Here is a 14,916-nt window from a genome sequence, read left to right on the forward strand (position 1 = left end):
AGTATACATCTTTATCTTTAAGCCTGTTCCCACATGATTTATAATTACCACTAACCATTTAGTAGACCGACTTCATCCCGTTTATAATATTTTTGACAGTGTGGCCTATAGAATTGTACACAATATTCTATATGAGGTCTCACCAGAATCTTATTCAGGGGCATCATCACCACTTATTTTTTCTACTGGCCATTCCTCTCCCTATGCACCCAAGCATTCTTATTTATTTATTTGAAAGACCTACAGTCTGCCTAAAAACTAAGCAGATTACAACCATCTAATATAATAAAATGGTAAGCCGCGCATACGCACTTCCTAAGCGTGCGTCCGTTTTCTGTGAGCTGCAGCTAGGAAGTGCGCATGCGCGGCTCACCCCTTGCCCTCTCCGTTGCCTCCCGCCTCCAGCAGCGTGACAGTTTTCAAAGAGGCGCGGGATTCTTTCAGCTCCTGGCGCTGACTCCCAACGGTGGAGGAGAGGCAAGGTAGAAGAAGATTTCCGCTGCCCGGCACCCAAGTCCTTTGCCGACCCCCCCCCTTCCCTTACTGCGGCCCCGACTGGCAATTTAAGCAGCGTGTCCAGCAGTCTTCACACGCTGCTTCGGGCCCTTCTACTGCCCTGATTTGCTCCGGACGTGCCAGAGTAAATCAGGCCAGTAGAAGGACCCAAAGCAGCGTGTGAAGACTGCTGGACACGCTACTTGAATCGCCATGTGTAGTTGGACCCGCGGGAAGGGAAGGGAAGGGGGGCGCCAAAGGACTCGGGCCCGCATTTGTAGTCGCTACTGTGGGAAGGGAAAGGGGGTAAAGGAAACAATAACGCTGCTGCACAGGGAACTGGTGTGGGGGGAGGGAAATGGAAGGGGGAGGGAATGTTGCTTTGGACAGACAGACAGAGGGAGGAAGGGAGACAGAAAGACAAGAAGAAAGACACAGGGGCAGGTGCACAGGGAACTGGTGTGGGGGGAGGGAAATGGAGGGGAAGGGAATGCTGCTTTGGACACACAGACAGAGGGAGGAAGGGAGACAGAAAGACAAGAAGAAAGACGGGCAGGTGCACAGGGAACTGGTATGGGGGGAGGGAAAGGTGCTGCTGGACAGGGGGGAGGTAAAACAAAGGGAGAAGGGCTGTTGCTGCATAAGGAGAGCTGTGAAGGGGTGGTGGTGGACACAGGGGAGGTAAAAGGAAGGGAGAATGGACAGGGGGAGCATGCAAGGGGTGTTGATGGACAGCCAAGGAAAAACAAAGAAAGAAAGCGGCTAAGGAGAGAGAGAGAGAAAAAGAAATAAAGAGAGACACATACACATATATTCTAGCACCCGTTAATGTAACGGGCTATAAGACTAGTACATACATAAAATGTTAAATAAATCAACTGAATTGTTCATATTTTCACTCCTTACTCTTATAGCTTTCAGTGTCGCCTCCTACCTGTTTGGCCACCTTAAGATCAACACATATGATCATACCCAAGTCCTGTTCCTCTTTTGTGTTTAAAAGTTCTTCACTTCTTAAACTGTACCGTTTCCCTCAAGGTTTTGCAGCCCAAATGTATGACCCTGCATTTTTTTAGCATTAAATCTGCCAAATTCCAGACCATTCTTCAAGCTTCACTAGGTCCTTCCTCATCTTATCCATACTCTTATTGCAGATTTTGTTATCTGCAAAGAGGCAAACCTTGACAGCCCTTAACAATATCACTTATAAAACCAGCAGTCAGCATAGGGCATTACCCCCTTATCTGTATTCTGTTTACTTTTGCTTCCTCCACTGACCCAAAAATGGTAAATGAGCTGGAAGAGGAAATGGAGATGGGGCAATATACGATGGTGGTCAGAGTGATATTGAATGGGGATTTGAGAGGCAGAGGGATAATGCAGATTCAGGCACAGTGGGCTTGGCCTGTGAGTGAAGGAGAGAATAGGTGGTCGGCAGAGAGAGGAAGATTAGTGTAGATTTGTTAATTGCATTAAACATTTTAATGCACTAAATATGCTGCCCTAAAATTTAGCAGATAAGGATGCATTTCACCATTTTGTTAAAAGGATTTTTCTCTCATAAACATGTTTGTGGTGTGACATGAGGAATGTGCTAGGAAATGTTTATTCCTGACATCTTAGGTAGGGTCCTCCAGAAAAGTAAAAATTGGAAAAGTAATATCTGTTAATCACTTCATAAATTTTTGATCTTTTTGGAATCATACATTTTTTCACTCCTTCCAGGAAATACAGCATATGGGAAGCTTTCTTATTAAACCAGAATCAAAAGTGGCTAAATTGGATACCTCTCAGTGGCCCTTACTACTAAAGGTAAACATTTATACTGTAAACCTCCCAGGAAATCATGGGTAGTCAGTAGTGTAGAAGAAAATTGGTACCAGCTGCTCTGCAATCTCACTCATTTTGAACTCGGTCTTCTAAGGTTTAGTACCAAGCTTTCATTTTGTATTCAAGCTCAGAGCTGGGGTCTTGTCTGTGCAGATAGTGTACATGTATGTTGCTGAAAATCTTCTGCAATGATAAAAATGACCCCCCCCCCCCCCAGCATAATGACTCCATGCTGGCAGTTTACTCTTTGTGGTAAGCATAAGATGCTCATTTCCCCTGTGCCCCTCCTCCCTCTACTCCTAAAGTTCTGTTACTTTTGTGTTAATTGGGTGTACATGTCAAACTCCTGTAAGTGTAGTCACAAAGTACTGCTTATTTGATACCCGCTGTTCAAGATTAGGCATGTAGTAGTAGCATGGTGGTTAGAACAAATGAATTGAGATTATCACCCTACCATGCACAAGATTTTTTGCTTTCAACTTACATCACCAGTGCTATGTTTCTCAGTTCCTATGTTTCTTATTAGCCTTATTTCCCTCTTTTGTTTTAGAACTTTGACAAATTAAATGTACGGACAACACACTATACCCCTCTTCCTTCTGGGGCTAACCCTCTTAATAGAGAAATTGCTGATTATGTGAGGTAAGTGCTGGAGAGTCCAGATTTCATATGTGAGAAATAAATGTAATACCTGCATCTCCATAATTCATCAACAGATGGCAGCACTGTCATGCTAAACAGGGTCTCTTGTTCTCTAAAATCTTTTCCTTCACCTCAGTTGGCAAGAAGTGTCTGTGTGAAGAGGCTGTTTTGCTATTTCTTGTAAAATGGAAGCATGCTGTGAATACTTGATACAGTTTAAGCAACATGCTTTCATATAATTTCTGACAGTGGAAGGAGTCCCTCCCATTTAAATTCACCATCACATGCAGATTATGGTGATGACTGAGTTGATGAGAGCACACCATCACCGGGCTAAAGAATTTAAAACGTGTAGACCAGGAAGGTCTGATTTTATGTGGTCAAAAATGAAGTGAATGGTATGTAATCACAAAGGACAAGTCTCGCGTAAGAGAGGTGGACAAACTCCTAAAGGATAATTGAAGATCACTTGTGTTACTTTGCAATCCTGAAAAATGCACTGGGTCAGAAATCAAGCCTATCTCTATAACCTTTAGAAGTAGTTATTTAGAAACGTACTGGCAGATAAAGGCCAAATGGCCCATCCAGTTTGCCCAACCTCGGCATCTACTATCTTCTCTCCCTAAGAGATCCCACTTGCCTATCCCACACTTGAATTCAGATACAGTCTTTGTCTCTACATCTACCACCCTTTCTGTAAAAAAGTATTTCCTTAGATTACTCCAGAGCCTCTCACCTCTTAACGTCATCCTATGCCCTCTTATTCCAGAGCTTCCTTTCAAATGAAAGAGATTTGCCTCATGCATATTTATGCCAAGGAGGTATTTAAATATCTCCCCTCTCCCACCTTTCCAAAGCATATATATTGAGATCTTTGTCTGTCCCCGTATACCTTATGACTAAGACCACTGACCATTTTAGCAGCCTTCCTCTGGACTGAATCCATCCTGTTTATATCTTTTTGAAGGTGTGGTCTCCAGAATTGTAAACAGTATTCTAAATGAGGTCTCACCAGAGTCTTCTACAGGGGCATCAATACCAACTTTTTTCTAATGGCCATACTTCTCTCTGTGCACCCTAGCATCCTTTTAGATATAAACAGGATGGATTCAGTCCAGAGGAAGGCTGCTAAAATGGTCAGTGGTCTTAGTCATAAGGTGGCATAAATGTGCATGAGGCAAATCTCTTTCATTTGAAAGAAAGCTCTGGAATGAGAGGGCATAGGATGACGTTAAGAGGTGAGAGGCTCAAGAGTAATCGAAGGAAATACTTTTTTACAGAAAGGATGGTAGATGCATCGCCTTTTCAACTGGTTTAACCACCTTAAGATAATCACATACTATCCATACCCTAGTCCCGCTCCTCTTTGTGTACTAAAGTTCTTCACCCCTTCTTCAGATTTTTGCAGCCCAAAAGGACGACTTTGCATTTCTTAGCATTAAATCTTAGCAGCCATATTTCAGACCATTCTTCAAACTTTGCTAGGTCCTCACCTTCTCTGTTACAGATTTTGGTATCCTCCGTAAAAATACAAGCCTTAACCTGACAGCCCTTCAGCATTATCGCTCACAAAAATGTTAACAAGAACAGGCCCGAGAACTGAATCTTAAGGCACACAACTGGCAACTTCCCTTTCCTCAGAGAGATCTCCATTGATCACTACCCTCTGTTGCCTTCCACTCAACCAGTTCCTGATCCAGTTTGTCATTTTGGGGATCATCCTCAGGGCACTCAGTTTATTTATTAGATGCCTATGTGGAACACTGTCAAAGGCTTTACTAAAATCTAAATACACCACATCTAGTGCACTCTATCCAGTTCTTTGGTCACCCAGTCAAAGAATTTTGCTGCGCCGGAAGTTATATTGGAAGGAGGCACTTGGTGGGAAGAAGGTTCCAAAGCAGCCCTGCGTATGATGTTGACTCTTTATCCACAAAGATTCTAAGAGGCAGGTAGGCCCGCCCTGGGAAGCACAAAGGGACCGACCCAGGGGAGTCGCAAGTTTGGGTTTTTGTTTTGCCAATTTTGTCCTGAGATCATGAGGAAGTGGAGCTGTTGGACCCGTGATAGGGAGGATGGGGAGGACTGCTGCTGAACCCGCAAAGGGGGAGGGGTTTGCTTGGGCTGCTGGAACTGAAGGGATAGGAGACGGTTGCTGGATCTGTTCTGGGGATGGAGGGAGGGAAAGAGGTACTGGGCCTATTTGGTGGGTAGAGTGGAGTTGGAGGTGAGTGGTTCCAGACCCACACCTGGATGCTGAAGGAAAGAGATAGAGGTGTTGGACTCATGGGAAGGGAACTAGAGGGAAGGGAGAGAGGTGCAGGACCTGCAGGGAGGAAGAGAGAGAGAAGGAAAGAGAAGCTGCACCAAGGGGATGAAGGAAGATTGAGTGAAATATTAAACATAGCAGAAGGAGGGAGGAAAGAGAGTGAGAGAAACATTGGTACAAGGGAGTATGGGGAGAAGCTGGACAGGGAGATATACAAAAAGAGGGGAGATGGTGGACATGGATGGGAGTATAGGAACAAGGACAAAAAGGTGTATGCTGCATAGGGGAGGTATATGGATACGAGTAATGCTAGACATGGGAGGATATGTGGACAAAGAGAAAAGATGGGTAGACATGGAGGAGAATAAGAACGCAGGAGGAGGATATTGGACCGGAGGGGGGAGGGGGGCATAGGGATATAGAAGAGTGATACTGTACACAGGGGGAGGGTATCATAGAATGTTGAGATGATGAAGGCAGCGAGATGGGCACAGGGGAAATACTAGAAAGGGACATGTAGGAAACAGAGAAGGGAGATGCCGAACATGGGGAACAGTGCATACACGGAGAAAGAAGCAATGTCAGATAGTCAGGAGACCCTGGCAAGAAAGTTAATAGAAGACAAAAGACCAGCACTGTCTTTTTTTTTTTATTTTTTTTTTTTTTTTAAACAATAGGTAGAAAAATAAATGTATTTTCTATTTTGTGATTAGATTATATCAGATTTGAAATATGTATACTGCTAGTGCTGGTGTTAGATATAACTGGGGAACGCAAAGCCCAGGCTGTGCTGCTTTAGCTTCTAGCTGTCTTAGAGCTCTCTTTGAATAGTGGGCAATTGCCCTAGTTGCACTCCCCTAACATTTCATGTCATGTGTGAATGTGGTATTCTGTTAGCATGATTTTTCTGTGTAGCATTGTGTAATAATTTGTCTTCAGTTTTCTCGATAATGGAGGGGATATTTGTGAAGGGAGGGGAGCCATGGGTTTTATTGTTCCTTGCTCTGTATTGTTTGTGTTTATAAAATGACCATTGTACAGAATATTGTTTCTTTATAAGTTCAATATAAAATCATAACTATTCAAGGCTTGTGTGGATGGGATCAGACGGTTTGTTGGGAGGGGACAGGGACCGTGCTCATAGGGCAGGAGACAGGGACTGAGCTCGCGGGGACACATTTTTCCCCAACCATACATGCTCCATAATCATTTAATTTAAATGGTCCTTTTTCTTAGATATTTCTGGGCCGGATACCCAGAGTCCTGCCTGGTGCTTAGGTTGTATCTACTGGGGTCTCCATCAAAGCTCACTTCAGCTCATCTTAACTATCACAGCCATTGAAGCCCTCCCCAGCCCGTCATCAACTGAATATCCATATACAGGACACAGATTGTGCAAGTCTACCTAGTACTGGCCTTAGTTCCTTCAGTATATACCCATTATTTTCTGATTAGAGATCCTCTGTGTTCATCCCATGCTTGTTTGAACACTCACCGTTTTCCTCTCCACCACCTCCCTCGTGTATTATTCATTGAAACTACTGTAACTCTTTCTCATTCCCTCTGTGGTCCCCCTACTTTCTACATCTTCATCCCTTTGTATCCCCCTTCATAAACATATATTGATTACCTGCCTTGCATAGTAGATTGTGTGGACTATGGAGTTTATTTTTAAAAAAATTAGTGTACATTTTTTTGGGAGAGCTAGCAGTTTGTGCCATCCATAAAATTGACACTTGACCACGTAGCCAGAAACCAGATTATAAGAGCTTGTTGTTGCATCATGGCGGCTTAAGCATTTCTTAATACAGTGACATTCCTGTTTCATAACAAAATTTCTACATTTATTGGGTTTTCTTATAGAACAGGTTTCATTAACTTGGATAAACCAGCCAATCCCTCTTCCCATGAGGTGGTGGCATGGATCCGTAGAATCCTGCGAGTGGAGAAGACAGGACATAGTGGTACATTGGACCCCAAAGTGACAGGCTGTCTCATTGTGTGCATAGAACGAGCAACAAGACTTGTGAAATCACAGCAGAGTGCAGGTATGGACATTAACCCTTTGCTGGGGGTGCCTCAAATTTATCTTGTCAAATGTGAAGATAGAAATAGAGAACAGTTTGTGTCCATCTACAAAATTAATTTTGGCTTCCTTGTCATCAGCAGCAAATGAGTCCAGAGATAAGTGAGTTGTGTCAATTCACCAGCAGGCAGAGATAGAGAGCACCAAGCTGAGCTCTGTCATAGATATATAGGATGGTATGCTCACTGGTTATTCCCTCACTTAAAATTATTAACACACGGCGGCAAGTCATCTTTTCTGTCACAGCCCCTCAAACGTGGAATTCCCTCCCTATTTATTTAAGGGAAGAACTCAATTTGGATAAATTTAAGAGCAAATTAAAAAGCTTTCTTTTTAAGGATGCATTTGATAATTAGAAAGCTTGACTAGGAGTCTCATTCCAATTCCATTCTATAACTTCCCTGAAGTACATTGCTCTCTCCCTTCCTATTGTTTTGTTCCCATAACTGTCTTATCTACTATCAACAATTTGTATTTCTTTTCTCATTCTTTCCTCTTGTTTGAATGTGTTTGTAAGGTTAGTCTTTAATATGTTTTGTAAGGTTTAGTTCTTTGTTTGTTTTGTTGCCCCAAAAAATTTTTGTAATTTTATTGATGTGTACATCGCTTCGAATTTTGAATTTATAATAAAACTTGAAACTTGGTAAGCGACCTGTAGGCAGATGGATGGTCTCTACCCTTCTCCTGGTCTCATCTTCGACTCTTGCTAGCACGGCTCAACTGGGCTCCTGTTTTGGCTATGCTAACTCAGTTGAGCAAGGGTACTAGGCTCCCTGGGTGCTTATTCTAGGGTATAGCTGGTGGTGCCAGTTCCCTGCTCGTCTCCTGTAGCCCCTTCTAGCACTGTTCTGCACTCCTGACTCCTTTCTCGCTTAAAAAAAAGGAAATGGTAGACCCAGAGGTTGCAGTGAATTGGGATTGTTCTATACCGAGGAGCAGCCAGTTGTATACATATGATTTGGGTGATTCTACTTGCAATGAGTATGACCCTTGTTCTTGCCTTTTCTCTTTCCCTTTTGCTTCTGGTTTGTTTCTCCCTCTTCCTCTCGTGTGGTAAATTGGGGTGGGTGGGTCCTACCTCGACAGATCTCATGGCTGTAGATCGCCATGGTCCCTCTGGACTACATTTATTAAAAAAATAAATAAATAAAAGTAGATAAATATGAACAGACAATACATGCATCTTAGTGTGTTCGGGGAGATCAATTGGCTACCAGTTGGGTCAAACAGTAACTTAAATTTTTGCAGGAAGGATATTTGCTTAGCATTTTGTATCCTTGGTCACTTCTCCCTGTGTGTCCTGCAGCATGTCATAGCGGTTCTGGCACTTCCTACCAAAAGTTTTTGGCTGGGTTCCAGTTCCCATTAGGTTTGCATAGTGAGTAATAGAATTGGGGCCTCTGATTGAAGACAGGCTGGAGAGAATTTTAGTCCCCATCAGCATAGAAACAAGAGGCAATGTCTTTGAATGGATGTGTTCCTTGACTGCGCCTTGTATGGAAGTAGACCACCAATGTTTCACAGGTGACTCAGTGCTAGAGTGGCTGACTAACCTCAGTATAGCTTTGCTCAGCTTTTAGGGGCCATGCAGAATTGTAAGATTTTTCTAGCCTCTTGGGATGTAAGTTGTCTGGAGACAATGCCATAGCTGGCAGGAGCAACTGCCTTTCACCCTATGTTGTTGGCTCTGAAGGGTGTGCTGGCAGAAGGCCACAAGAGCTAGATTGGTGGGCTTTGTGGGTGCATTTACAATATTAAACAGTTCACACCTTTGGTTAAATTGGTGGTTGCAGCATTCGTTACTGAGTAAGCTGAGTATCCATTTCAACATGTTTCCAAATTTTTGCTGATATGGGAGCGCAAGGTAACATTTTAGGCTCAGATTCCTCAACAGGTGAGACATGGGTTGTTTCTTAGTCTTGCACATGGTGCTAGACAGGTGCGCTATTTAAAAAATTTATATACCACTTAAAATTCTAAGCAGTTTGTAGTCAACATACAAAGTATTTAAAACAATACATCTCTTCTCATATGTAATAAAAGCTTCTGCTGCCCACATTGCTGAGCTGACCATATTTTTGACACTGGATGTGCCCTGTGCAACATGTCTTAGAGGAGAAAACTGGGTTCTATGTTTTTATGCTGATTTTGAGCTCTTCCCAGTCAGTTGGTGAGTCCATTCATGAGGATATGTCAGCTTTTTGTTTTCTTGGGTCATTTGTCTTTGTGTTTTGCAAAGACAGTGTCCTGTAGGACATGGAAGTGTTTTAAGGAGTGCAGCTCACTTCTGTACTGTGTCCTAAGTTTACAGGTTCTTATCCTTTTCTGGGTGGTATTCAGGGGAGCAGCTGGTGCCTCAGAAGGTCTCAGCTTCTGGGGCTTGCCTTGGGTTCCCAGGAATAAAATGTCTAGGTCTCTTCAGCATTTATTAAGTTTCAGGGGCATGTGTGTTTAGCCTATTTTCCATATGGCACTTGGTTCATCGCCCTGTGTTGGATATCTAGCTCATGGTTGCGAGGCCCAGCAGATGCTTCCATTGGGGTCACATGGAGATGCTTTGTGTCCCCTGCTTTAGTGGTGTGCGCTCCAGGTGTCCTCCATCCTTTGGGAAGATCAGCTGTCTGTTTGGACTCAGCTATGGCTCTCGGTCTTAAATTTGGGTGCTGCTCCTCTGTCTCGTTGGTTGTCTCAACTTTGAGTGTGGCACACTTTCCCATTTCTGATGCTCAGATGTAGATTAATTTCTGGGTGTAGTACATGTTCCTTGGCTTGAGCCTTCCTTTGCTGAGTGTGTAGTACATGTGAGGGATCTTAGAGTGGAGTGTTCCCCCACCTCCTTTGGCAGGAGAATAAGTGCACTGGCCTCTTTGACCCTTGAGCACGTTGGTATCTCAAGATCTCGGGCATAGTCCCATCTCTGGAGGTGGAACAAGCGCTTTGCTGTTTCTAATCTCAGCACATGAGCCTGGTCCTGACTTTGGCTTTAGCAGTTCTCTCCATCTTGGTATATAGAAGGGTTGTGTTGACATCTGTTCCCTTTAGCATAACTTCATCTCTAGATGTAGAGCGTAAGCCTGACATCTCCGACTTCCACCATAGCTTATTCCTGCAATAAGGAGTGGGTTTGCTAGCATGACTGGCCTTTGGTCATAGATTCTTTGCCAGTGGAGTGAGCTTGCTGTGCAGCAAGATTCTGCCCTGGGAGGAAAGAGGGCACAGACTGTGCAACTCAGATTCATTGCAACAAGTACTGCATGTACAGCAAGGCTCCATCTTCCTGTACGGAAAGTCTTCCTTTTTTGATTGTGGAGATCAACAGCTCCTGGATGTGTTTCTAGGTTCCATCTAGTTTCTCCCCACTGCTATATGTAGAGAGTGGTGGGACCTGTCCGTTCGATGTAGTTATGTCTTTCAATTTGAGGCTCAGTTACACTAAGCAGTACCGCATGGTGCAGTCTCTAGTGGTAGAGTGTGGCTTCTCATGACATTTCTTGATGGCACTAGCTCTGGAAATATAGCGCAAATCCACAGAGTTTCTCCTTGAGATTTACAGAGTTTGTGGATCAGCACGATTCCCTCTTTGGTTTGTTGGGGCTGCTACTTTTGTCTGTTAGGGCCCATCTCTGGTGGTTAAACAAGGTTCCTTCTCTGGTTGTAAAGAATAGACTGGCTATCTGGTCGGCTGGTATCCGGTGCTGGAATTAGAGCGTTACTTCGCCTTCCTGGTTGGCAGAACTTTAACTGTCTGCTTAGTATGAGGCCGTCATTGGAGGTAGACTGTGATCTTGCCTGCCTGTTTACTTTCTATTCCTTTCTTTCTCTCCTTTTATTTTGTCAGATTTGACCATGTGCTCTGGACCTGGTTGGCTGTGTAGTATGTTCTTGGCTGTTAGGCCTGTTCAGCTGATCCTTCCGCTTTGTTATGAAGAATACTGGCTTACCAGTGAGCATACCATCCTATATATGACGGAGCTCAGTTTAGTGATCTTTATTTTTTGAAAAACATCTTCAATAACCAGTCTTTATCAGGCAAAAAAGCCACTGTTAGTATGAGTGTTGCAGGTTTTACTATATCCTTCAATGATGTTTCCAAGATTACAGTAGTATCCATTTGCAAATCCTGTTTTTGAGGAATATCTTCTTGTTCTTTCGTTGGTATATAAAATATTTGTACAAAAGGAGGATGTATCTTCTGAGATATTAAATATTTCCATAAGATATTTTTTCAAAATTTCTTTCGGGGAAATAGTTGGAACTAGGAAAATTTAATAGTCTCAAATTAGCGGAGCGTGAATTATTTTCCAAATTTTCAATTTTCCTTCTCATATTAGTGTTATCCCTAATAAGGGTAGTTTGTACTTGTTTCGCTTCCATAAGCTCTTTCTCCATTTTATCTACTTTATTTTTCATTATAAGGGTATCTTGTTTGAGATTTATAAATTCTTCCTTCTGTTCTGACATTCTTTTCTCCAGTTCCCTTACTTGTGGAGATAGTGATTGTCCCAATGTTATGACTAAGTCCCACAATGAATCCAGGGTTACATTGGTGGGTTTGGGATAAGAAAAAGATAAAGTACCTGAATGTATTGGCTGAATTCCTTCAGTCACAGGGTTCCTATCTATTCCACTTTGTCTCTCTACTTGCTCCAATGGTGTTCCTGCTGCGGATTCGATGTCTTCTGTTGCCTGGCTCAGCGAAGCCTCCTGGGAGAACAAGTGATCTCTATCTCTGCCTGCTGGTGGAGGGACACAACCCACTTGTCTCTGGATTTATCTGCTGTGACTAAAGGAAAGAAACACTGGTATGATGCATAATTTTTCCTTTTGTAATACTTTTTTCAGAGGTTCAAAGCATGGATCAGAATTTTTTTCTAATATGTCCCTGTAATTGAAGGAATTTTGGGGAGGACATTAAGACATATAATAGAGGAAATGAACCTAGAGATAAGATGAATGAGTGTTTTGGGAGATGTCTGGTAGTGCTTTTCCTTTAACTGATGTGTCCTGAAATGCCATCACATCACCCATCGTGGTGTACATTGAACCCTAGTAGCCTGTCTGACTACTCTTCTGTCGCTTCCAGGCAAAGAGTATGTCGGAATAGTTCGGCTGCACAATGCTATTGAGTCTGAGCTTCAGCTCTCCAAGGTAAGCCTCTGCATAGCTGAGGATCTCTGAATACTTCTGATAGTGGTCTGGTTTGTGATATGTATGTGCAGATTTAGCCAGTGGTCAGGGCTTACTTTGTGAAATTGGTATAAATATTCTAAAAAAGACCTGACTATTAATGGGAGCTCTAGATTTTGAGCTCTTGTATTTTACCTATCATTGAAATTTGTAAACTCTATTTTCATTTTTTTAAATTTGGGAAATCTTAGGACTTCAGCTCGCATCGCTGAAACTGTATTAGGTACACATGTTTTGTAAGATAAGTAGAAATGCTAATAAGTCCATTCAAATGCATTCTACTTGACAGTAAATAGCTGTTATAGTAGAACTTTTGTGGGGGGGGTTTTGTTTGTTTTTAATTAAATTTTATTGCAGTGTGCTTGCGAGCATACTACAGAGGATGTCAATCAGAGCTTTTCAACTCCTCCATGGTTTCTGCTACCCCCTTCAGTTCTTCCTTCTGGAGGCAAGCATGGAAGTGTTGTTCTGATCTGCTCCCTTTATTTCTTGCATTGGTTTTCAGATTTTTTTTCTTGATTGTTAACTTTTTTATGTGGCTCAAGGGACTGCTGTGCCTACTTGTAGAAGAACAGACTTTAATCTGCAGGTGAATTCTTCAGGGACCTAGGCAGCTAGCTACTGAACATTTGTGGCACTCAGGGTTCTGGGTCCTCAGCACTTACTTGCTTCCTTGACTTGGTCAGACATTTTAGTACAGGCTGTTAGACATCGATAGCGTCCTTCGAGGTGTTCATGGTGCTGACTGCAGTTTTGCCTCCCCCTCCTCCTTTCTGCACTTGTTGCATCCTTGGGGGGGGGGGGGGTTGAAGCTCAGTTCAACTGAGGTCTGACTGGCAGCCCAAAGATCTCAGCGTGGCTGCTGATCGGCGGCTTGAGGCAGAGAATCCCTCTAGATCCAGCTACACTTTTAAGGAGCTGATGCAAACTGCAGCACCATTTTCCCAGCATGTGGTCTGAGAGTACAGGCTGTGACAACCTATTGGAAGAATTGGTGGAGTATCTGAAAAACTGCGTTTTGACTGATTCTGAAGTTAGGTTTTTGTTCCCTTCCTCTAAAATCCTATTTTTGGATTTTTTGGTCAGCCTTAAAACATTTTTAAGCTGGTTTTTTGGCACCAATGTGCTGCCACCATGGCCATCTTGGATTTCCTGATTATTTTTTTCTAACATAAAACTTTTTTAAAAACACTTCGTTTTGCCTCAGAATTGGTATAAATGGAGTTCTCAGAACCTAAACCCCTATATCATGCCTAATTTGTGCTGGATGGGTGGCTGAAGAACGACACTTTTACACCATGTGCTGCACAGGATGGAAGGGTGGGAGCTTCAGGCTTTGCTCCTCCTCAGGCCTCTAGGGTTGGAGAAAGGAAGATCGTCCTTTTAGGGGGAATGAATCGCCTTTTGAAGCTCCAGGACAGCAGCTCTGCACACCGGAAAGGCATAGATGATGCTTTGCAGCCCAAGAAAAGGCATTTGCTTCACCTTAAGGGTCAAGGAGACTTGCCCTCTCAGGCCTTTACTCCAGTTTTCATTAATCTCCTCTGGCAGGCTTATGCACAAGACAGAAATCTGCTGGTCAGGCCTGCAAGTGAGGGGACCAGCGTGCAGGTCTCTCTGGATACTTGGAGCGCTTCCCTGTGAATGGAGGCTAGCCTGGACTACGATGGTACATTGATTAGGGACTCGGTGGACAAAGGGTTGGGTTTGATCCATTTACTGTCCCAAAGTGAGGCTTCCCTGATGGGAGAAGCAGTTTCCCATCCAGAGGTCCATGAGGTATTGGTTATAGTTCAGGGACAGGATCCCTTCGTTCACTTACTCTTTAAGTTCTCTGCATTGCTTAAAACCATTACAGAGTCCCTTCCAGAATTGAAGATAGACCCTCCACAAACCCTGTCTTCTCTGTATTCTCTTCTGAGTGTGGTCTGGGCTCAACCCACTTCTTTTCCATGGTCTTACTCATAGAGACGTGGGAGGCCCCTGATGGTAGCAAAAACCATGAGTAAACTCCAGCAAATGTTTGCTATGCCAAAGGTGGATTCCCCTGGTAGCTCAGATGACCAAATGCGCTTCCCTACCAAACAAGGGATGAATGGTTTTAAAAAATCTGTAGGGCCACAGAATGGATATGTTCTTAGGAGGCAGTTTTGAGGCTTTAACCTTAGGGGTTAAGGCTACAGCTAAGGCCTCCTTTGTGGCATGCACCTGTTATTCTAGGCTACGAAATCATAGTCTGACAAACTAAGCCCCTACCTTATCTTGTGCTGGCAGGAATAGATTATGTAGTAGACACATTATGCTCGGAGTCATGGGAAAAATCTGATTGTTTTTGGATTCTGCCCACCATATGCAATGGGTGAATGATTTGATCTCTAAAGTGACACTGAGCAGGCTCCCCTACAAG

At 43.3% G+C, this 14,916-nt stretch overlaps 1 protein-coding gene across 3 annotated transcripts in view; it reads left to right on the plus strand.

Annotated features, from left to right (window-relative positions):
* The window catches only part of LOC117360908 (H/ACA ribonucleoprotein complex subunit DKC1), a 54,439-nt gene that overhangs the window by 16,473 nt on the left and 23,050 nt on the right, over positions 1–14,916 (plus strand). For all 3 annotated transcript variants that reach the window (XM_033945514.1, XM_033945515.1, XM_033945513.1), the window contains exons 3-6: positions 2,221–2,307; positions 2,876–2,967; positions 7,100–7,284; positions 12,406–12,470. In XM_033945514.1, coding sequence (XP_033801405.1) covers positions 2,233–2,307; positions 2,876–2,967; positions 7,100–7,284; positions 12,406–12,470 — 417 coding nt within the window. In that variant the 5' untranslated portion in view covers positions 2,221–2,232. The remainder of the gene's footprint in view (positions 1–2,220; positions 2,308–2,875; positions 2,968–7,099; positions 7,285–12,405; positions 12,471–14,916) is intronic.

This window comes from Geotrypetes seraphini, chromosome 5, assembly GCF_902459505.1.
Source record: "Geotrypetes seraphini chromosome 5, aGeoSer1.1, whole genome shotgun sequence".
NCBI lineage: Eukaryota > Metazoa > Chordata > Amphibia > Gymnophiona > Dermophiidae > Geotrypetes > Geotrypetes seraphini.